This window comes from Pristiophorus japonicus, chromosome 6 (assembly GCF_044704955.1).
Source record: "Pristiophorus japonicus isolate sPriJap1 chromosome 6, sPriJap1.hap1, whole genome shotgun sequence".
In the NCBI taxonomy this organism is placed as follows: Eukaryota; Metazoa; Chordata; class Chondrichthyes; family Pristiophoridae; genus Pristiophorus; species Pristiophorus japonicus.
The window spans coordinates 113,467,890-113,493,012 of NC_091982.1; the positions used below are offsets into that span (position 1 = coordinate 113,467,890).

Consider the following 25,123-nt stretch of genomic DNA (forward strand, 5'->3'; position numbering starts at 1 on the left):
TTAGAGAGTGGTTTTGAAACCACATTACAAGCCAGTATCAGTGTGTGATGTGCACCTTGTATTTTAGGATACGAGTACAGGCCGTCAACAGTATTGGAGCAGGCCCTTACAGTCATTCCGTTAAAGCCAAAACAAAACCACTACCTCCTGAGCCACCCCACCTTGAGTGTGCAGTTTTCAGCTACCAGAGCCTTAAGCTTAAGTGGGGAGAAGGCCCCAACAAAGCTTTAACCACGGGTTCAACACAATATACCTTGCAGATGGAGGACAAATTTGGAAGGTAAGTGTGACTCACTACTCCAAACCTATTTTTATTTAACATAACAAGGATGAAAAAATGGAAGAAAAATTGGTCCATGTGTTGAACTTCAGTCCATCATTCCCATTCATTCCAGTTTTATAGATATGTGGTTAAAACACAACATTTTGCAATGATCCAGTTACATGGATGTCAGGATATAAATTAACTTTACCAACCAAGCCAACAGGCCTGCTGACTATACCGGGCCTGCAACTGCTGGCATCCCTGCAGAGGAGGCAAGAGTCGATGGTTGCATCTGGAACCAGACAACTTACTTCACACTGTTGCTGACATTACTTAGAATCCAGTTTAACAAGCCTAAGCACTATTAATTCTACTAATTTATTGTTTCACTATAATGTGAGCTCTACATCTCTGGCCTTTATCGAGGCTCCTGGAGTAAACTATACTAGCTATTGATCAGAGTGATTTATAAATAAGGCTTTGATTAATCTAGTGATGTGCATCACACGTTAGAACTAGTTTGTACATCCCTAAGGAAACATCCATTTCTATTATGTTCACGTAATGTGACCGCCACACTGTTGTGTAGCATGAATACTTTATTGCATGTACAGCTAGTTATTGCCTTTAGTGTTGGTGAAGTGAAACAATTCACTTTGAAGGTTAGTGCTTTAGGCTGTTTTTTTAGAACTGCTAGAGTATAATGTTACTATTTGCATATCTTTCAGGTTTGTTTCTATGTATAATGGACCTTGTCATACATATAAAGTCCAGCGACTGAATGAGTCCTCAGCTTACAACTTTAGAATTCAAGCATATAACGATGCTGGGGAAGGACCATTCTCTGAAGTTTACACTTTCGCCACAACCAAATCTCCTCCTCCTCCACTTAAAGGTAGATATCCAGTGGAAGGGCTATTTTATATTTTATCAAATGGATATTTGATTTTGGAACATTGATTCAGACAAAGTAAAATGATCATGGTTTCTTGGTGAGAAAGTAGTAACCAGAAAATATTTGAATTTATCTAATACCTAGGTTTTATTCCCATTCTGTTATATCACATGTTTTCTTGCACCCTGGTGTGTCAGCTAGTGGCTCAGTGGGTAGCACCCTCTGAATCAGAAGGTTGTGGCATCAAGTCCCACTCCAGAGACTTGCGCACATAAATCTAGGCTGACATTGCAGTGCAGTACTGAGGGAGTGCTGCACTGTCGGAGGTGCCGTCTTTCAGTTAAACCGAGGCCCAATCTACTCTCTCAGGTGTACGTAAAAGATCCCATGGCACTATTTTGAAGAAGAGCAGGGGAGTTATCCCCGGTCCCCAATATTTATCCCTCAATCAACGTAACAAAAACAGATTATCTGGCCATTATCACATTGCTGTCTGTGGGAGCTTGCTAAGTGCAAATTGGCTGCTGCATTTACGACATTACAACAGTGACTATACTTCAAAAAGTACTTCATTGGCTGTATAGCGCTTTGGGTCGTCCAGTGGTCATGTAAAGCGCTATATAAATGCAAGTCTTTCGGTATGAAAAAGGACAGTGAATCACTATAGCACATTACAGTCGTGACACTTTCCTGTAAGGTTACTTTTCAAAATATTTCACTACGAATCAGTATTTATTTTTAGGCAATGATGTTGTAGTCACAGACAATGAAATAAAGCAAAAATAAATTGTTGGCTTCTGGGGCAACAACATGAACCAATGGAGGATTGAAGTGTTACAGAGGAAGCTACCACTGTGGTCTGTTGTAATAATTGTGTATTATGTAAATTGTGAAAGATATGAAGTACTTGGTACTAAATAGCCTGGCTTGTGCTGCTGCTAATCTTGTGAGCAACTGGTAGACTAAGTGACTAAAAGGTTACCTTTCTCCATTGTCTGTAAACATTACTTGCAAATTTCTGTACATCACACAATTACCACTAGTTAAACACTTGGTTGTTTTGTGAAATCATCATCATAGGCAGTCCCTCGAAATTGTGAATTCTCAGGTGACTGTACAGTCCAATACAGGAATTACAGTCTCTGTCATAGGTGGGGACAGACAGTGGTTGAAGGAAAGGGTGGGTGGGTAGTCTGGTTTTCCACATGCTCCTTCCGCTGTCTGCATTTGGTTTCTGCATGCTCTCAGCGATGAGACTCGAGATGCTCAGCGCCCTCCCTGATGCTCTCCCTTCACTTAAGGCGGTCTTGGGCCAGAGATTCCCAGGTGCCGGTGGGATGTTGCACTTTATCAAGGAGGCTTTGAGGGTGTGCTTGAAATGTTTCCTCTGCCCGCTTGCAGCTCACTTGCCGTGTAGGAGTTCCGAATACAGCGCTTGCTTAAGGAGTCTCGTGTTGGGCATGCGGACGATGTGGTCCGCCCAACGGAACTAATCGAGTTTGGTCAGTGCTTCGATGCTGCGGATGTTGATCTGAGCGAGAACACTGACGCTGATGTTGGTGCGTCTATCCTCCCAGTGGATTTGCAGGATCTTGCGGAGGCAGCGCTGGTGGTAATTCTCCAGTGCTTTGAGGTGTCTACTGTACACGATCCACATCTCTGAGCCATATAGGAGGGCTGGTATTACTTATGTAGACCATAAGCTTGGTACCAGATTTGAGGTCCTGGTCTTCAAAAAAACAAGTGCTCAGGTGACCGAAGGCTACGTTGGCGCACTGGAGGCGATGTTGACCTCATCGTCGATGTCTGCCCTTGCTGATAGTAGGCTCCCGAGGTATGGAAAATGGTCCACATTGTCCAAGGCCGTGCCGTGGATTTTGATGACCGGTCAGTGCTGTGAGGCGGGGTCAGGTTGGTGGAGGACCTTTGTCTTACGGATGCTTAGTGTAAGGCCCATGCTTTCGTACGCCTCGGTGAAGACGTTGAAGATCGTTTGGAATTCGGCCTCTAAATGTGCGCAGACACAAACGTCTGCGTATTGTAGTTTGACGACAGAGGATGGAACGGTCTTGGATCTGGCCTGGAGGTGACGAAGGTTGAACAGGTTCCCACTGGTTCTATAGTTTAGTTCCATTACAGCAGGGCGCTTGTTGAGAGTGAGATGGAGCATTACAGCGAGGAAGATAGAGAAGAGCATTGGCGCGATGACTCAGCCCGGCTTGACCCCGGATCGGACGTGGATTGGGTCTGTGGTGGACCCATTGGTCAAGATCACGGCTTGCGGAGAATGGTGACAAACTTCTGGGGGCAGCCGAAATGGAGGAGGACGCTCCATCACTGTTGACAGTGTCAAAGGTCTTTGTGAGGTAAAAGGAGGCCATGTACAAGTTGGTGCTGTTCCCTGTATTTCTCTTGTAGTTGCCGCGTAGTGAAGATCATGTCCGTTGTTACCCCTCTGGACGGAATCCGCATTGTGACTCTGGAAGGAACTCTTCAGCCACAGGGAGAAGACGGTTGAGGAGGATTCTAGCGCTGACTTTCCCAGTGGCCGACAGCAGGGAGATTCCTTTGTAGATACTGCAGTCGGACTTGTCCCTCTTTTTGAAGATAGTCACGATTACGGCATCTCTGCGATCTCCCGGCGTGCAGGAATAATGTGTCTCAATGTAGCAGAAAAATGCTAATTGAATTAAAGATAGTTCTAATAAGGAGAATTGGACTGCATTGTCATTGAGTTGTATTAGATGATGAAGAATTTCACGGAGTTGTATTAAATGAAGAGTGATTATAGTAGTGGTTCTGTGTACCTCTTTCTCTCCTTCAATGCTAAATAGTATATAAACAGTTGACTTGACTAATTCTCTCTGAACTTTGAAGGCAGACTCTCCAGTGTAGTAGTTTTGTTTGTGTTTGAGTTATCATCTGCATACCAAAGGAATAGCCTGCTTGCCTAGTATGGAACTATTGCAGAAGAATTTAAAATGCAGTAACTATCCAGACAAATGCATGATTTCCTCCATTCCATACCATATAAATGCACCACACCTCAGTAATTTCCCCTTGTTGGATCGGACTAATCTTTTTATATGTCAAAGGTTCCATATATTGAAGTAATCAGAAGGACCGAGTCGGATTAACCTTAGGCTATAAAATTCAAAGAGATATAAATGACAAAAGTGACATTCAGATGGGTGGGAATTAGAATTGGAGGAATATATACTCGAAGATAAATCAGTATTTGCTATGGGTATGCAGAAGAGGGCTGCAATTGTGACACGTGGATTTTCTGGTTGACCTACCACTTTGTATTATGTTGTAAACAGTTGTGTTGTTTATATCCTTTTCAGCTCCCAGAGTACAAATGTTGGAAGAAAACACTTGTGAAATCACATGGGAAGCACTACAGCCAATGAAAGGGGATGCAATTGTTTACACACTTCAGATTATTATTGGCAGAGATGCCGAGCAGGTAGAATTACATTTTTGACATGTATCTATAAGTAGGTTAAAAGTCTTGAATATTTCAACACATCCTGTAAGTGCAGCACTTAATGCTTTTAACCCCTTTTCTGTTACAGTCCAGCTTTTTGCGTCAACCTTGAATTTTAGTTGAAATGTCCTATTTACCTCAAGGAGCTGGATATTATTGCCACACTATTGTTTGTTACACTTGATTGTGATTGGATGGTTTCTCCCAAGTGACCTAGTCCAGGCTAGTCCTGCCAACTCCATTTCTCAGGTTCATTTATTTCAGTAAACAAAACCGCAAAGCCTGTGGTGACCAAGTTCGGAGTTGGAAAGAACTTGCAGAAGTATTTTTGAAACTTCTCCAAGTCCTTCATTCCTTGATCGCCTTCAGCAAAAATAATTTGATATTTAACCCAATGTTTAAAAACAAATAAGTCATCAGAGCCCTTAACCAGCTTGCCGAGAAGTAAATAAATAAATGGCATTGTCTTGGGTATAAATACATTCATGAATATTTGTGCTTATAATTTACCTGCTGGCTGAATGGTTTCCTTCGTGCTCCACGTGAAGTGTATGCGGTGTGTATAAATATATCGTTAAATCAGGTCCCAACCACATGAAAGCGGACATAAAAATAAACAATGAATTGATTAAGGGTACTTGACTCTAATTAAATAAATAAATGGTTCTCTGTCTCATAAAATCCTCAAGATTTAGGTCGTCTGCTGACTGCATGCTTTCTATTGTACTTTCTGAAGTAGCTTATTAATTCAATACAAGCTGCCTCCCAGTGACAGAAATCTCAGAAGTTTTCCATAATTAATTAAATCTGGGAGATTTCATTAATTTGTTCTGTTGGATGTATAAAGGTGTTTTTTTTTCTGTATCTTGCAACTAGATATGGGAGTAGAGATTGGCAAAATGGCCACTACACTGGTAGATCTACCTGTTCTAATACTGCCGTGGGATGCATTTCTGGCATCTGAACTACTGGAATGGGGAAGAAGGATATGTTACATTTTAAACCTTCATAGGTTATTGGCACTTCATATGCAATGCCACAGGCAATCGTCAAATTTTAAGTAGAGCACTCAGCAGTTCCAATATTAAGAGAGTTTTTCTTAGAGTTTCATGTATATGGATGGAGCACAAACTTGGATATAGGAATGGAGGCAAAAGACAAACTTTAAAAACTTTCGCTTGATCTTTCCACTGGAGCAGTTAAAGGCATGGTGTTCCATAAACTTCATGATAAAATGGATGCTATATAATAAAACATTTAAATAATTTTAATAAAGGATCCATCCCTTGTCACCACTTCTATAAATTGGCAACAGTAACATAGACATAGAAAATAGATGCAGGAGTAGGCCCTTCGAGCCTGCACCACTATTCGATAAGATCATAGCTGATCATTCCTTCAGTACCCTTTTCCTGCTTTCTCTCCATACCCCTTGATCCCCTTAGCCGTAAGGGCCATATCTAACTCTCTTGAATATATTCAATGAACTGGCATCAACAACTCTCTGCGGCAGGGAATTCCACAGGTTAACAACTCTCTGAGTGAAGAAGTTTCTCCTCATCTCAGTCCTAAATGGCCTACCCCTTATCCTAAGACTGTGTCCCCTAGTTCTGGACTTCCCCAACATCGGGAACAATCCACCTGCATCTAACCTGTCCCGTACCATCCGAATCTTATATGTTTCTATGAGATCCCCTCTCATCCTTCTAAACTCCAATGTATAAAGGCCCAGTTGATCCAGCCTCTCCTTATGTCAGTCCAGCCATCCCAGGAATCAGTCTGGTGAACCTTCGCTGCACTCCCTCAATAGCAAGAACGTCCTTCCTCAGATTAGGAGGCCAAAACTGAACACAATATTCCAGGTGAGGCCTCACCAAGGTCCTGTACAACTGCAGTAAGACCTCCCTGCTCCTATACTCAAATCCCCTAGCTATGAAGGCCAACATACCATTTGCCGCCTTCACCGCCTGCTGTACCTGTATGCCAACTTTCAATGACTGATGAACCATGACACCCAAGTCTCGTTGCACCTCCTCTTTTCCTAATCTGCCACCATTCAGATAATAATCTGTCTTCACGTTTTTGCCTCCGAAGTGGATAACCTCACATTTATCCACATTATACTGCATCTGCCTACTCACCTAACTGCCTGAGTCACCCTGCAGCCTCTTGGCATCCCCCTCACAGCTCACACCGTCACCCAGTTTAGTGTCATCTGCAAACTTGGAGATATTACACTCAATTCCTTCATCCAAATCATTGATGTATATTGTAAAGAGCTGGGGTCCCAGCACTGAGCCCTGTGGCACTCCACTAGTCATTGCCTGCCATTCTGAAAAGGACCCGTTTATCCTGACTCTCTGCTTCCTGTCTGCCAACCAGTTCTCTATCCACGTCAGTATATTATTCCCAGTACCATGTGCTTTGATTTTGCACACACCAATCTCTTGTGCGGGACTTTGTCAAAAGCCTTTTGAAAGTCCAAATACGCCACATCCACTGGTTCTCCCTTGTCCACTCTGCTAGTTACATCCTCAAAAAATTCCAGAAGATTCGTCAAGCATGATTTCCCTTTCATAAATCCATGCTGACTTGGACCAATCCTGTCACTACTTTCCAAATGCGCTGCTATTTCATCCTTAATAATTGTTTCCAACATTTTCCCCACCACTGATGTCAGGCTAACCGGTCTATAATTACCTGCTTTCTCTCTCCCTCCCTTTTTAAGAAGTGGTGTTACATTAGCTACCCTCCAGTCCATAGGAACTGATCCCGAGTCGATAAATGATTGGAAAATGATCACCAATGCATCCACTATTTCTAGGGCCACTTGCTTAAGTACTCTGGGATGCAGACTATCAGGCCCTGAGGATTTATCGGCCTTCAATCCCAACAATTTCCCTAACGCAATGTCCCGCCTAATATGGATATCCTTCAGTTGCTCCTTCTCACTAGACCCTTGGTCCCCTAGTACTTCCGGAAGGTTATTTGTGTCTTCCTTCGTGAAGACAGAACCAAAGTATTTGTTCAATTGCTCTGCCATTTCTTTGTTCCCCATTTATAAATTCACCTGAATCCGACTGCAAGGGACCTACGTTTGTCTTCACTAATCTTTTTCTCTTCACATATCTATAGAAGCTTTTGCAGTCAGTTTTTATGTTTTCGTACTCTATTTTCCCCCTCTTAATTAAACCCTTTGTCCGCCTCTGCTGAATTCTAAATTTCTCCCAGTCCTCAGGTTTGCTGCTTTTTCTGGCCAATTTATATGCCTCTTCCTTGGATTTAACATTATCCTTAATTTCCCTTGTTAGCCACGGTTGAGCCACCTTCCCCGTTTTATTTTTACTCCAGACAGGGATGTACATTGCTGAAGTTCATCCATGTGATCTTTAAATGTTTGCCATTGCCTATCCACCGTTAACCCTTTAAGTATCATTTGCCAGTTTATTCTTGCCAATTCATGCCTCAAACCATCAAAGTTACCTTTCCTTAAGTTCAGGACCCTAGTTTCTGAATTAACTGTCACTCTCCATCCTAATAAAGAATTCTACCAAGGGGTCGTGCACAACAAGATTGCTAATTAGTCCTTTCTCATTACACAGTAATTCAAGTTGTAGAGTTATTAACTGGATCGCAAAGCTGTCATTAATCTCGCTAATTGAATTCTACCAGTTATTTGGTACTCAAAACAAACAAAAATTACAAAATTAAGATTATTGGAAAGATTATTTCAGTAAATTAAGTGTGTGCGTGTGTATAATATATATATTTTTTTGTGATAGTCACAATATTCAGTGTTTCAAACTAGATATTCTGCTCCGGTACAATACAAATGTAATTTTCCAAACATTCCAAGCAATAGTTCATAGTCTTACTTTTCCTTTTAGATTCTTTGTAGCCATCACACAGTCTATTTAACTTTGTCTAACATTGAGATTTGAAGTATGTTACCTTTTGTTATACTCTGTACATTTACAAATATATATTAGTTAATTCCTTGCAACATTGCATATAAGGGTCGGAATCTTACCAGCGCTGCGAGTTTGTAGGCGGGCCCGCTGTCAAAATGGCCGCGATTGACAGTGGGGTGGAAGTCCGCTCTGTACCCACCTCCGTGTGAAATTTCCAAGTGCCAGCTCTGCCTGCGGATTGCAGACCCAGTACTAAGCTGTGTGTCAGGCAATTGAGATAGTTAAGTAGCTGCTTAAAGCCATTTAAGCAGCATTTTTCCAGGTCCGAACCATTTTACCAAGTTTTTTACGAGGTACCCGTCCCTCGGGGACCACGTCGGGTAAGTGTGTCGGCTTCTCAACTGTAGATTGGTTTGACTAGTTGACAGCTGCAGAAGTGGTATAAAAGCTACCATTTCACAGCTGTTCAGATTCCAATCTTAGAAGCTGGAGCCTTCAGGATTTGCAATACACTTTTCAGCTTTATGGAAATTTGAAGTGTTTGCAGTGAACTCTCTACCCAGAGATGTCTGCGCTTCTCAAATTCTGCCCTCTTGAGCATCTCTTATTATAACTGCTCAACCATCAGTGGCTATGCCTTCAGCTGCCTAGGCCCCAAACTCTGAAACTCCCTCCCTAAACCTCTCTGCCTCTCTACCTCTCTTTCCTCCTTTAAGACGCTCCTTAAAACCTACCTTTGACTAAGCTTTTGGTCATCTGCCGTAATTTTTTACGTGGCTCGGTGTAAAATTTTTGTCTTATAATACGCCTGAAGCGCCTTGGGACGTTTCAATACATTAATGACACTATATAAATACTTGTTGGAGCAACAATGAATTTTAAAAATGAAGCAGCAGATACTGGTGAATTAATGAAGAAGCAGGTTAATTAATGAGTTAATAGACTAGTGAGTATACCAACAAAACAAAAAATAAATGGAACAGGCACGGTGAATTAATACATTAATCAAATATTGGGCAACAACAATTTAATAAATGAATGGAGCAAGGAACACACCAGCAATCGTTCAATTAATGGAGCAGCAGCAACATCAAATCAATACATTAATGGATCAGCAGGCAGCAATGAACAAATAAACAATGGAGAAGCAAACTTTAGTTGGCCTTACTGTGAGCAATGCCATGGGAGATCTACTGGTATAGAGACACACATATTAAGTTCCTAAACTAAATCTGTTTCTGGCTGGCAAAATTAATACATGGGATTTGGGTGTTAACTTGATAAACTTAAGGTTTGCGATGAAGTGGCTGAGAGTTGATGTCACTCAATGGAATTGAGTACTTTGGCTATTGTTGACTAAGTCACATAAACCCTCCATTTCTATCAGCTTTCCTCCATGTCGTGCCTGGCTCAAGAGTGGTTATAGTCCTGTTGAACAAAAAACAAATACATTAACCAAAAAAGTTGATTAAATATGTTTCATTTAGTAAGAGATGAATGACTTATGTTGCTTTCTATCTAGGTGTACAAGGGGCCAGCGACTTCATTCCATTTCACAAACTTTCAGACAAACTGTGAATATAGGTTCAGGGTCTGTGCTGGCCGCCAGTACCAAGATGCTGTTGGAATACAAGAACTCTATGGACCTTACAGTCCCACTGTGCCATTCTCATCTCAGAGACAAGAATCCGCCTCAAGTAGTACTGAAACTACCGTCGAGCTCACAAAGGTCAACAAGGAAACACTAAGTGATGAGCAGTTTGCTGCGCTGATTGTTGCGGGCTTTGCTGTAGTTTCCATTTTGTTTGCTTTCATTATTCAGTACTTTGTAATTAAGTAGAGATTGGAAAACACAATGGCTATGTTTGCATCATCTACAATAAAGACTCTGGCTTTTTTCTCTTGGTTCATCGTCCAAATTAAACTGATAGTTGGAAATGATTGTATGCTGAGAACATACATTTCCATCCTTGCTGCTGCTGACAGAATGTGAGGCAGTGTTAGCAGAACCCTGTGCACAGCAAAGCCACAATTCTTATAAAAGGGTCATTCTGAGGCTTTTAAGTCCTAAAACAGCTGCTCTCCGGACAGCTAGGATTGCCTTAGCATTTTAGACCCTCAAGCCAGTGCTGTCCGGTCAGTAGAAGCTTAGGACAAAGGCTTTGTAACAGGAGCCCTTCTGAAAGAGCTGAGCGAGGTACAGTAGACAAAAGCCAATTTTAAACAATATTGGGGAACAAATTGAGACTAGCAAAGAGTTGTATGATCTAGAGCAGAGCTTTATTAGTGGTCATGACTTCAGATGAGCTATGAACTACTTTAGTGTATATGGTTTCATTACACAAAAGAAAAGCATAACCACTGCTGGTCGCAGGTAAGAAATGTGTACTGAACAAATGTTTGCAGAAATATAGTTTGTATTGTGCAGTTTGAAAAAAAGAGGTCCTGTAAATTGCGTGACCTGTATACTTAGAGGCGACAGTGTTGGACCCCAGATTTGCATTTAACTTTTTTTTGGCAATCCATGAAGGTAATTTAGTGCTAGTGTGCTTGCAGCAAACTGCAACACTTTGTAGAAAAGCACAAATTTTAATAATGTCTCTGATTGTAACAGTGCAATATAAAAATTGCAGTTTGTTATAAATGTTTCACTGGTTCAAACTGTGCAGTTTCCCCCCCCCCCCCCAAGACTACAATATCCAGAAATACAGTAAACTAAAATGTAGTATGTTTCTTAGTTTTCTTTGTAATAGAAATAGAGGAAAGAGCATAGCCTTTAAAATATACCCCCGAGGTATTGTGAATCTCAAAACAAACTTGCAATGTTAGAAGATGATAATTTTGCTGAGCATGATTTCCAAAATGTTTGAGTACCCAAATGACCATATTATATGCCATCTTATAGAATATCAGTATTACATTCCACTACTTTTGCATCAGAGACGGCGCCATTCGGTTTTTAATGATGTGCATATGGAAGAAATCTGAGTTTTTTTAAATTTTCACCTTCAACCAGCTCAGTTGGTTTGTGAAGAAAAAAAGGGCGAGTCATTCTGTGTTGTGAAGTAGCAATGTTTTTTTTCTCCTAGGAATTTCATTTATGGTGCAATTCTAGAATAATCTCTCCAAATATATATCTTCCATTTTATATTTTATTTATTGCAGTTAAGAGGTCCAGGAAATTTATGTATGAATGTATTGTTATACTTGTAGCAAGTCTTAACTTAAGTAACAGTTTCTCAATGTAGTGGAAGCTTTGCATTTGCCCTGTTAGTGGAAAATGTGTTTCCATATTCAGAAAACTATACAGAGACAAATGTGCGAGTCTTGATAGTCCTGTTGAATGGTTTACAAGCTATTCTTACTTGGTGAACCTGTACTTTCATTTCCAGTTTATTTTTTATTTCTTAAATGAATTGTGGCATGCAGTTAAAATAAAGATTGCCAATAGAGCTTCTTTTTGTTTGTTTTGCCAAAGGTGATATCTTTTGATTTCCAGCTTTTTTAATGAAATAAGCCACATTGGTGGTGGTTTGCTGATTCATGGTGGTGGTTGGTTGGTTGAAACATTGTTATTTCGACACCTGGGCAAGCTGTGCTTCAGAAAGTTGTCAAAAGTATGAAACTGGCAGATTTCTAGACTGGAGTATTTTCATAAGAAACTTATGGTGCCTGATTCTGGATGTTTTAAGTACAATAAAAACACATTGTATAACTGCTTCAACCATTGGCAGTAAGTTGATTTCTTACTGCAACTTATTGTACTGGGTACAGTAGTATTTTATGTTGCATAGTTTTTAATAAATATACATTCCAATATGTACCTTAGATGGCATTAATGTACTAAATATTATTGCTTTCAACTTTATGTATTGTACTATATGGAATCATTCACAGATTCATGTTAAAGCTGCCATTCCTATGTATGACTAAACTGTAACTATCAAATAGATAATATATTTAATAACGGCCAATAAAATGTAAATTAATTACATAAAATTTACAGTTTTGTACATCTGTAACTTATTTCAGCTATTGGCAAGTGTTTAGCTTTATATTTCACGTGTCCTGTGTACTGGCTGCATCTATTTCCTAAAACTAGACTCTCAAAAAATATACTTCATTTCTTTTTGACAGGAAATTATCTTTTGGATAATAATTGAACTGCAAACTTAGACTATTTATCAAAAACTTTTATTTCTTCGGAAAGAAATTGCCTCAAAGAAATAACTTGGAGTGGAAACTGAAGTATGTCCTGTGCCAATACAAAAGAAAATTTGAGGGGAGAAATTTTCCCCAGTGTTTGAGATTGGGTGGGTGTTTTCTTTGACGCAAATATTTTTGCATATACAGGGTATATATGTAGATAATCAAAATTCTTGCATATTGTGTTTGGGATTGTGTACAAAAAAAAAAGTCAGGCAGGAAAAGAATAGCTATAAAAAGTACTTTGGCATTTTGGATGGAAGTTAGCTTATTCAGGCCTGGGTTATAATCAAGGATGACTACCAAATGCTACACAATGCCCACACCACAATCTCTCTGAATTATTGCACTAAAAAAAAAAATCTAAATGCCAATATATTATTTAAAGGGTATCCAAAAAACCTTTCACATTGGAAAATTGGCTCAGGATTTATCATTTACTTCTGGGGTTTCATATGTCTAAATGAGCTTATCCTACATAACACCGTTTAAAGATAACGGGCTAGAATGTTCCCAGGGCTCTCCCAGTCACCTGCCATAACTTCATTAGAAACCCAGAGAAATGTATTTGGTTGTTGTATTTGATTCTCTTCTGAACTTCAGTTAACTGCATCTTCTCTGATGGCTGTTATTCTGAACCCTACATATACTGCATCTTCTCTGTTGGCTATATATATTTAACCCTACGTATACTATATCATTTCTGTTGGCTGCTATACTTTATTCCTGGACATAATCTAGGCTGAAGTTTAATGCAGAACTGTGGGAGTGCAGCATTGTTGAGGTGCTATATTTTGGATGAAACATTAAAGTGAGCCCCAGTCTCTTAGTTCAAAAGCCCTTTGACCTTTCTTCTAAAACCACCTAACCCCTGCTAAAACATTCACTCAACTTCAAGGATTTTCATCCTTTGGGTGAGTGATGTCTGACTGTAAATATGTGAAACCACAATAAAGCAAGTCCCACTTCAACTAAAAATATAAATTGAAGGTCAATTTGACTTGATGTATTTTGTGAACAACCTGCATTTATATAGCGCCTTTAATGTAGTAAGACATCCCAAGGCACTTCAAGAGCATTATCAAACAAAATTTGACACTGAGCAAATAACCAAAAGTTTGTTCAGAGAGGTTTTAAGGAGCGTCATAAAGGAGGAAAGCGGTTTAGGGAGGGAATTCTAGACCTTAGGGTCTTGGTCGCTGAAGGCCTGGCCGACAATGTTGGAATGATTAAAATCGGAGATGCTCAAGAGGCCAGAATTGGAGGAGTGCAGATAACTCGGAAGGTTGTAGGGCTGGAGGAGGTTACAGCGATGGGGAGGGGCGAGGCCACGGAGGGATTTGTAAACCAGGATGAAAATTTTTAAATTGTGGTCTTTGCTGGGAGCCAGTGTAACTCAGCGAGCACAGGGATGATGGATGAACGGGACTTTGTGCGAATTAGGACATGGGCAGCAGAGTTTTGGATGACCAAGTTTACGGAGGTTGGAAGGTGGGAAGCTGGCTAGGAGTGCATTGGAATAGTCAAGTTTAGAGGTAACAAAAGCATGGATGAGGGTTTCAGCAGCAGATGAGCTGAGGCAGGAGCAGAGTTGGGCGATGTTATGGAGGTGCAAATAGGTGGTCTTGGTGATGGAGTGGGTATGTGGTTGGAAGCTCATCTTGGTTAAATGTGACACCAAGGATGCAAACAGTCTGCCAGAGAGAGATTATGGAGTCGGTGGCTACAGGACTGAAGAAAATAGCTTTGGTCTTCCCAATATCCAGTTGGAGGAAATTTCTGCTCATCCACCAATGGATGACGGATAAGCAGTGTGACAAATCAGACAGTGGAGGGGTAGAGAGAGATGTGAGGTAGAGCTGGATATCGTCAGCGTAGATCTGGAAACTGCCACCTTTTCGGTGTTCATTAAAGTATTCAGACATGTCTTGAAAAAAATCACCAGTCAGAAAGTAGGAACTGTACCAGGAAAGCATGATACTATGGATTTTAAAGGTTCAAGCCATAAGCCCCCATCTGGCTTCTCTGTTTTAATCCAAAGAAGACATTCTCCTTTTTTTGTAATCAACCGCTACAAGAAACAATAATAAAACCGGATGGACCACTCGGCATCGACCTAGACACCAGCTTTGGACACGACAAACCCACAACCTTCTGACTCCGAGACGAGAGTGCTACCCGCTGAGTCACGGCTAATGCCACTTTTTTGGAAGAAGGACCCCTTTTCAAATGGATTAGTAATCATGAACCCCCTCCCCCATCTATATTTTAATATATAATACAATATGGAAGCGCTGCATGTAAAGTGTTTTAATAATGCTTTTAAGAAAATGGGTATTTACTTGCAGCTATTAGTGACATGGGTGAGCCTGCTTCTCACACTAATTCTGGGTACTCCGCAGCAAGAGATGGTCACTGTTAGCCATCTGGTGCTGGGCAATTTTTAAAGCCGTCAGCAGGCTGGCCAAGGTTAGTGAGGGCCCGAGCTCCCATACCCATGCTGGGAGGCAACTGGAAGCATAACTTGCCACCGTACTGTCCCACTGGCGTGTTGTGTAACAGCTACACTATTGGATTGCACGTGTCTGCATGAACAGGCATGTGTTTTGAAGGGCCCCCGCAGGCACTCTGATCACATGACGGGGCGATGGCACATGGTTGTCATGCAAGGGACAGGAATCTGCTCTACGGGCAGGGGGCTCTCGTTGCACCGTGAGTGACAGCTCTTTCAAAGCTGGCACAGACACGACAGGCTGAATTGCCTCCTTCTGTGCTGTAAGATGCTAGGATTCAGCCTCCTCGTGGCTGAAATTGGGGCATTCCTACAATGACTGTAATTAGCAAATGAAGTTCAACACACATAAATGTGAGCGGATGCGATTATTTGCAACAGTTTTGTGTGTCCTGCGCATACTGCCCTAAAGTCCACCCTCGACATGCTACGCATGCACAGACTCCTCGAACCCCGACCACGTTGCTTTGCTGATTTAGACTTTTATCTAAAATATCGCTGTGATTATCTGCACAAACAATTACGCGGCTTTCTGTGGGAGAAAAAAATCAGAGTTGACGGCACAAATCATTACAAATGGGTATGATTTGGTGGCCATTACAGAAACATGGTTGCAGGGTGGCCAAGACTGGGAATTAAACATACAGGGGTATCTGACGATTCAGAAAGATAGGCAAGAAGGGAAAGGAGGTGGGGTAGCTCTGTTAATAAAAGATGATATCAGGGCAGTTGTGAGGGATGATATTGGCTCCAATGAACAAAATGTTGAATCATTGTGGGTGAAGATTAGAGATAGTAAGGGGGAAAAGTCACTGGTCGGCATAGTTTATAGGCCCCCAAATAATGTCACGGTGGGGCGGGCAATAATCAAGGGAATAATGGAGGCATGTGAAAAAGGAACGGCAGTAGTCATGGGGGATTTTAACCTACATATCGATTGGTCAAATCAAGTCGCACGGGGTAGCCTGGAGGAGGAATTCATAGAATGCATACGGGATTGGTTCTTAGAACAGTATGTTACAGAACCTACAAGGGAGCAAGCCATCTTAGATCTGGTCCTCTGTAATGAGACAGGAAAAATAAACGATCTAGTAAAAGATACTCTCGGAATGAGTGATCACAATATGGTTGAATTTGTAATACAGATTGAGGATGAGGAAGTTGTGTCAGAAACGAGCGTACTATGCTAAAACAAAGGGGACTACAGTGGGATGAGGGCAGAGTTGGCTAAAGTAGACTGGAAACAAGGACTAAACGGTGGCACAATTGAGGAACAGTGGAGGATTTTTAAGGAGCTCTTTCATAGTGCGCAACAAAAATATATTCCAGTGAAAAAGAAGGGCGGCAAGAGAAGGGATAACCAGCCGTGGATAACCAAGGAAATAAAGGAAAGTATCAAATCAAAGACCAATGCGTATAAGGTGGCCAAGGTTAGTGAGAAACTAGAGGATTGGGAAAATTTTAAGGAACAGCAAAGAATGACTAAAAAAGCAATAAAGGGAAGATAGATTACGAAGGTAAACTTGCGCAAAACATAAAAACAGATAGTTAAAGCTTTTACAGATATATAAAATGGAAAAGAGTGACTAAAGTAAATGTTGGCCCCTTAGAAGATGAAAAGGGGGATTTAATAATGGGAAATGTGGAAATTGCTGAGACCTTAAACAATTATTTTGCTTCCGTCTTCACAGTGGAAGACACAAAAACAATGCCAAAATTTGCAGGCCACAGGAATGTTGGAAGGGAGGACCTTGAGACAATCACTATCACTAGGGGGGTAGTGCTGGACAGGCTAATGGGACTGAAGGTGGACAAGTCCCCTGGTCCTGATTAAATGAATCCCAGGGTATTAAAAGAGATGGCGGAAGTTATAGCAGATGCATTCATTATAATCTACCAAAATTCTCTGGACTCTGGGGAGGTACCAGCGGATTGGAAAGCAGCTAATGTAACGCCTCTGTTTAAAAAAAGGGGGCAGGCAAAAGGCAGGTAACTATAGGCCGGTTAGTTTAACATCTGTAGTGGGGAAAATGCTTGAAACTATCATTAAGGAAGAAATAGCGGGATATCTAGATAGGAATAGTGCAATCAAGCAGACGCAGCATGGATTCATGAAAGGGAAATCATGTTTAACTAACTTACTAGAATCCTTTGAGGATGTAACGAGCATGGTGGATAGAGGTGTACCGATGGATGTGGTGTATTTAGATTTCAAAAAGGCATTCGATAAGGTGCCACACAAAAGGTTACTGCAGAAGATAAAGGTACGCGGAGTCAGTAGAAATGTATTAGCATGGATAGAGAATTGGCTGGTGAATAGAAAACAGAGTGTCGGGATAAATGGGTCCTTTTCCGGTTGGAAATCAGTGGTTAGTGGTGTGCCACAGGGATCAGTGCTGGGATCACAACTGTTTACAATATACATAGATGACCTAGAAGAGGGGACAGAGTGTAGTGCAGATGACACTAAGATTAATGGGAAAGCGGGTTGTGTAGAGGACTCAGAGAGGCTGCAAGGAGATTCACAGAGAGGCTGCAAAGAGATTTGGATAGGTTAAGCGAATGGGCTATGGTTTGGCAGATGGAATACAATGTCGGAAAGGGTGAGGTCATCCACCTTGGGGGAAAAAAAACAGTAAAAGGGAATATTATTTGAATGGGGAGAAATTACAACATGCAGAGGGACCTAATCCCAAAAAGTTTGTTTGCAGGTGCAGCAGGTAATCAGGAAGGCGAATGGAATGTTGGCCTTCATTGCGAGAGGGATGGAGTACAAAAGCAGGGAGGTCCTGCTGCAACTGTATAGGGTATTGGCGAGGCCGCACCTGGAGTACTGCGTGCAGTTTTGGTCACCTTACTTAAGGAAGGATATACTGGCTTTGGAGGGGGTACAGAGACGATTCACTAGGCTGATTCCGGAGATGAGGGGGTTACCTTATGATGATAGATTGAGTAAACTGGGTCTTTACTCGTTGGAGTTCAGAAGGATGAGGGGTGATCTTATAGAAACATTTAAAATAATGAAAGGGATAGACAAGATAGAGGCAGAGAGGTTGTTTCCACTGGTAGGGGAGTCTAGAACTTGGGGGCACAGCCTCAAAATACGGAGGAGCCAATTTAAAACTGAGTTGAGAAGGAATTTCTTCTCCCAGAGGGTTGTGAATCTGTGGAATTCTTCTGCCCAAGGAAGCAATTGAGGCTAGCTCATTGAATGTATTCAAGTCAAAGATAGATAGATTTTTAACCAATAAGGGAATTAAGGGTTACGGGGAGAGGGCGGGTAAGTGGAGCTGAGTCCACGACCAGATCAGCCATGATCTTATTGAATGGCGGAGCAGGCTCGAGGGGCTAGATGGCCTACTCCTGTTCCTAATTCTTATGTTCTTATGTAGTGAGAGACTGGGGGGAGGGGAAGAGAGATAGACTGGGGTGGGGGGGGAGGCGGAAATTGAGAGAGAGAGAGAGACTAGAGGAGAAGGGATCGGAGGGGAGAGAGGGAACTCGGAAGATGAATCACGTTCTTCAAACCCCACCCACTTTACACACACACCAGATTTCTCGGAAAGCTCGGTGCGTGTGTGACAAGGGACATTGTTGGAATGTATGAAATCCGGAAGTCACAACGCTGCCACTATTCACTTTATACCCAATAAACCTGTTACTAATGCGCGACCTACAAGTCACGACACTGCCCCATCTATCGCGTGGTGTGGGGGGCGGGGGGGGGGGGAGTTCAGGAACTTGGGCTGGGATGGGGCAGGAACTTGGGCTGGGGCTGTCAGGAACTGGTGCTGGGATGGGGTCGTTACTTGCCTGGGCTGGGGGATGGGGCAGGAACTTGAAGGGTGGGGCGAGGTCTTAATATGTGAGAGTGAGCTCTCCTGTCTGGAGTCGGCAGTCAGAATGGCTCAAATTAACTTTGCAAAGACACTGATTACATAGGCAGGGTGGTTCGAATTACACATTCCAGAGAAACTGCTGGGTGTGTCTTATCCTCCAAGGGGACCAATCAGCAAGCAGGTCATGTGATCAAGGGGATCCAATCAGAGCATTTTCTGTTGCAAATAAACGTGTCCAAATGTGGGCTGTTACATTTTGGTAGGAAGAACAGAGAGGTCACTTATTGCTTGGAGGGTGCGAGTCTGGGTGGGGCAGAGGAACAGAGATCTCGGAGTACAAATACACAAATCGCTAAAAGTTGTGACAGGTTAGCAGGGCCGTAAAAAAAGCAAACCAAGCATTAGGGTTTATTTCTAGAGGTATAAAATTGAAAAGTAGAGTTTTTCTAAACCTGTATCGAACCATGGTTAGACCTCACGTTGAGTACTGCGTACACCACATTATAAAAAGGATATAGAGGCACTGGAGAGGGTACAGAGAAGATTTATAAGGATGATACCAAAAATGTGAAGGTATACATATCAAGAAAGGATGAACAGGCTGGGTCTCTTTTCTTTTGAAAAAAGGCTGAGGGGTGACCTAATAGAGATCTTTAAAATTATGAAAGGTTTTGATAGAGTGGATACAGAGAGAATGTCTCCACTTGTGGGGAAGAGCATAACTAGAGGCCATCAATATAAGGTAGTTACCAGGAAATCCAATAGGGAATTCAGAAAAAACATCTTTACCCAAAGAGTGCTGAGAACGTGGAATCAGGCAGCATCAGTGGAGACAGAAACAGTTCATGTTTCAGGTCGATAACCATAACCCCTGACCTTATTTTCATTGCTCTCTTTTTCTGTTTTTCTCTCTCTTTCCCATGGCAGCTGTTGATGGTCCTGTTACATCTCTAACTTTATCCAGTTCTGACGAAGGATCATCGACCTGAAACATTAACTTGGTTTCTCATTCCACAGCTGTTGTCTGACCCGCTGAATGTTTCCAGCATTTTCGGTTTTGATTTCAGATTTCCAGCATCTGTGGTATTTTGCTTTTGTATAGTGTGGCAAACTTACACTTTCCACTGTTTATCCCTCTTTCCTTTTCTCTTGATCCCTCTCTGACAGTTCTCTCTTGTCGCCATGCCTCCTTTCATCTCTCCTCCCTCGGATACTCTGCCCACCCAAATCCCTACCCCACCTCTAATTCTGCCCCCTTGAGCATCCCTGATTATAATCGCTCAACCATTGGTGGCCGTGCCTTCTGTTGCCTAGGTCCTAAGCTCTGGAACTCCCTACCTGAACCTCTCTGCCTCTCTTTCCTCCTTCAAGACGCTCCTTAAAACCTTCCTCTTTGACCAAGCTGCCCTAATTTCTCCTTATGTGGCTCAGTGTCAATTTTTTTTGTCTCATAATACCCCTGTGAAGCGCTTTGCAACGTTTCATTACATTAAAGGTGCTATATAAATACAAGTTGTTGTTGTATTTCTTCCTCATCTGAAAGGCTGACCTTTAACAATAGACACTGTATTGATCTACTTAGTTGACTCAGGCAATCCTGACTGCAACTTGCTAAGGAGGGCTTCTCTCATATACATAGCAGAACCTCCCTCAGCACAACCTCCAGGGCTATCTCACTAACTGGAGCTTTCCTGTTGGACTTCTGGCTCATTTCTAAAAGATTTGCAGCAATTCCAGAACAAAAGAAGCTTTTTTCTCCAGAACAGGAAGTGCAGGTTTAAGGTGTTGCACCTGCATTTCCTAAAGCTGCAAGAAATATCCTTTGAATTCCCAGTACGGATTGTGAAGTATGTTGGGAGAGTCTGAGTATCATATTAACAAAGACACCTTGGACATCCCAGGGAGGTCTCTCTGCTCATGGATGGTGTGCATTGAGCCTCACGAAGTGTCCAAGGAAATGTTTCTGGAACCCCCATGGCCCTTAAATGACTCCAAGGTCTCTGCTTTTAAAACCATGCCTGAAAGTTCACCTTAATCACACTTTACGTAAAGAACTTCCAGGCATCAGTCCCAAATTTACCTTCCACCAATTTCAGCTTTTGCCCCCTTGTCTTTCTCTAGCTGACCTCGAAGTAGTGATTGCATTTACCTTCATCATGTCTCTGCAAATTCCCCACTCAGTGAGTTCCTGTTGAAGCTGAAGAACTTCAGTTTCGGCAGTTTTCATCATATAACTCACTTCACCAGGGATGATTTTTTTTATGTGGCTGTTATCTGCATCACCTCAAGTCTCGGTGACTAAACTGGAGGCAATACCTATGAGGCGGTCTGACATCATCAATATAACATTTGACTTGTAGTTTACTGATGTAGCAATATAGTTCTATTTGATTTGTTGATTGCTATTGTACAAAGTGAATGCGTTTGTTAATTGCTGAATCTACTAAGATCTCTTCAAATGCGTAACTTGCTTGTGTTATACATTCAGCAAATTACTTACATGAATATACAACAACAACTTGCATTTAGATAGCACTTTTAAAGTAGTAAAATGTCCCAACATGCTTCACAGGAGCGTTATCACACAAGGAGATATTAAGATAGGTGATCAAAAGCTTGGTCAAAGAGGTAGGTTTTAAGGAGCGTCTTAAAGATGTAGAGAGGCGGAGAGCTTTAGGGAGGGAACTCCAGAGTTTAGGGCATAGATAGATGAAGGTGCAGCAGCCAATGGTGGAGCGATGAAAATCAGGGATTTAAAAAAATTCATTTATGGGTAATGGGCGTCGCTGGCAAGGCCAGCATTTATTGCCCATCACTAATTGCCCTTGAGAAGGTGGTGAGCCGTCGCCTTGAACCGCTGCAGTCCGTGTGGTGAAGGTACTCCCACAGTGCTGTTAGGGAGGGAGTTCCAGAATTCTGAGCTCATGACGATGAAGGAATGACGATATATTTCCAAGTCAGGATGGTGTGTGACTTTGTGAATTTGGAGGTGATGGTGTTCCCATGCGCTTTCTGCCCTTGTCTTTCTAGGTGGTACGGGTCGTGGGTATTCGAGGTGCTGCCGAAGAAGCCTTGGCGAGTTGCTGCAGTGTGTCTTGTAGATGGTACACACTGCAACCACGGTGTGCCTGTTGTGGAGGGAGTGAATGTTTAAGATGGTGGGTCTAGTGCCAATCAAGAGCACTGCTTTCTCCTGGATGATGTCGAGCTTCTTGAGTGTTGTTGGAGCTGCACTCATCCAGGCAAGTGGAGAGTATTCCATCACACTCCTGACTTGTGCCTTGTAGATGGGGGAAAAGCTTTGGGGAGTCAGCAGGTGAGTCGTTTGCCGCAGCATACCCAGCCTCTGATCTGCTCTTGTAGCCACAGTATTTATGTGGCTGGTCCAGTTAAGCTTCTGGTCAATGGTGACCCCCAGGTATTAATGGTAGGGGATTCGGCGATGGTAATGAATTTGAATGTCATGGGGCCGTTGTTAGGCAGTGACCTTCTCCAACAAGTGAGAGTCTATCAGCCCATACCCACGGGCTTCTTCATTAACTGAGGAGCTGCAAATGGAACTGAACATGGTGCAATCATCAGCGAACTTCCCCACTTCTGATCTTATGCTGGAGGGAAGGTCATTGATGAAACAGCTGAAGATGGTTGGGCCTAGGACACTGCCCTGAGGAACTCCTGCAGTGATGTTCTGAGGCTGGATGATTGGCCTCCAACAACCACAACCATCTTCCTTTGTGCTAGGTATGACCCTAGCCAGTGGAGAGTTTTCCCCTGATTCCCATCGACTTCAGTTTTATTAGGGCTCCTTCATTCCACACTCGATCAAATGCTGCTTTGATGTCAAACGCAATCACTCTCACCTCACCTCTGGAATTCAGCTCTTTTATCAATGTTTGGACCAAGGTTGTAATGAGGTCTGGAGCCGAGTGGTCCTGGTGGAATCCAAACTAGCCATCGGTGAGCAGGTTATTGGTGAGTAAGTGCCGCTTGATAGCACTGTTGACAATCCCTTCCATCACCTTGCTGAAGTTTGAGAGGAGGCTGATGGGGTGGTAATTGGCCAGGTTGAATTTGTCCTGGATTTTGTTACAGTACATACCTGGGCAATTTTACATTTTGTCGGGTACTTGCCAGTGTTATAGCTGTACTGGAACAGCTTGGCTAGAGACATGGCAAGTTCTGGAGCACTAGTGTTACTAAAGCCAGGATGATGTCCCAGCCCACAGCCTTTGCTGTATCCAGTGCGCTCAGCCATTTCTTGATATCACATGGAATGAATCGAACTGGCTGAAGACTGGCTTCTGTGATGGTGGGGACCACAGGAGGAGGCCGTTATGGATCATTCAGTCGGCATATCTGGTTGAAAATGGTTGCAAAATGCTTCAGTCTTGTCTTTCGCACTCATGTGCTGGGCTTCGCCATCATTGAGGATGGGGATATTCATGGAGCCTCCTCCTCCCGTTAATTATTTAATTGTTCACCACCATTCACGACTGCATGTGGCAGGACTGCTGAGCTTTGATCTGATCCGTTGATTGTGGGATCGCTTAGTCCTGTCTCTGGCACGCTGCTTCCACTGCTAAGTCCTGTGTTGGAGCTTCACCAGGTTGGCACCTCGTTTTTAGGTGCTGCTCCTGGCATGCTCTTCTGCACTCCTCATTGAACTACGGTTGGTCCCCTAGCTTGATGGTAATGATAGAGGGATATGCCAGGCCACGAGGTTACAGATTGTGGTGGAATACAATTCTGCTGCTGCTGATTGCCCAGTTTTGAGCTGCTAGATCTGTTCTGAAGCTATGCCATTTAGCACGGTGGTAGTGCCACACAACACGATGGAGGGTGTCTTCAGTGTGAAGATGGGACTTTGTCTCCACAAGGACTATTCGGTGGTCACTGCTACCAATGCTGTCATGGACAGATACATCTGCGACAGATAGATTGGTGGGCACGGGTTCATGGTCTCTCACGACCTGCCGTAGGCCCAGTCTGCCAGTTATATCTTTAGGAACTCGGCCAGTTCGGTCTGTAGTGGTGCTACCGAGCCACTTCTTGTGATGGACGTTGAAGTCCCCCCCAGAGTACATTCTGTGCCCTTGCTACCCTCAGTGCTTTTCCAAGTGGTGTTCAATATGGAGGAGCACTGATTCATCAGCTGAGGGAGGGCGGTAGGTGGTAATCAGCAGGAGGTTTCCTTCCCCATGTATGATCTGCTGCCTTGAGAGTCCATGGGGTCCAGAGTCAATGTTGAGGAGTCCTAGGGCCACTTCCTCCCAACTCTATACCACTGTGCCACCACCTCTGGTGGGTCTGGGACGTTGGCTGAAAGGTATGATTCTGACTGAGTATGACTGTCAGGTTGTTGCTTGACTAATCTGTGGGACAGCTCTCCCAATTTTGGCACAAGTCCCCAGATATTAGTGAGGAGGGCTTTGCAGGGTTGATTGAGTTGAGTGTGCCATTGTCATGTCCGAATTCAATGCCTCAGTTGATGCCAGCCAGGTGATCCGTCCGATTTTATTATTATTGTTTCTCACAGCCATGTTTGGTGGCTGCTGGGCCATTTCAGAGGCCAGTTACGAGTCAACCACATTACTGTGGATCCTGAGTCACATATAGGCCAGATCAGGTAAGGACAGCAGATTTCCTTCTCCAAAGGACATATGGGTCACTATTACTGATACTAGCATTTTATTCCAGATTTCTTTGATTAACTGAATTTAAATTCCCAGCTGCCATTGTGGAATTTGAAATCAGGTCTCTGGATCATTAATCAGGCCTCTGGATTACTAATCCAGTAAGCAGCGACAGGACGAGAGAATTGAGATCGACCCGAGAAAGGGCCTGGATTAAGGCAGCGACAGGGCGAGAGGATAGAGAGCGGCCTGAGAGAGGGCCTGGATTAAGGCAGCGACAGGGCGAGAGGATAGAGAGCGGCCCGAGAGAGGGCCTGGATTAAGGTAGCGACAGGGCGAGAGGATAGAGAGCGGCCCGAGAGAGGGCCTGGA

The 25,123-nt window shown here is 42.8% G+C and overlaps 1 protein-coding gene across 2 annotated transcripts in view; it reads left to right on the top strand.

Annotated features, from left to right (window-relative positions):
* LOC139265759 (fibronectin type-III domain-containing protein 3A-like) overlaps positions 1 to 12,528 on the top strand; it is a 207,236-nt gene extending 194,708 nt beyond the window's left edge. For both annotated transcript variants that reach the window (XM_070883127.1, XM_070883128.1), the window contains exons 23-26: positions 68 to 280; positions 994 to 1,160; positions 4,508 to 4,629; positions 10,084 to 12,528. In XM_070883127.1, coding sequence (XP_070739228.1) covers positions 68 to 280; positions 994 to 1,160; positions 4,508 to 4,629; positions 10,084 to 10,401 — 820 coding nt within the window. In that variant the 3' untranslated portion in view covers positions 10,402 to 12,528. The remainder of the gene's footprint in view (positions 1 to 67; positions 281 to 993; positions 1,161 to 4,507; positions 4,630 to 10,083) is intronic.
* Positions 12,529 to 25,123: the final 12,595 nt, after the last annotated feature.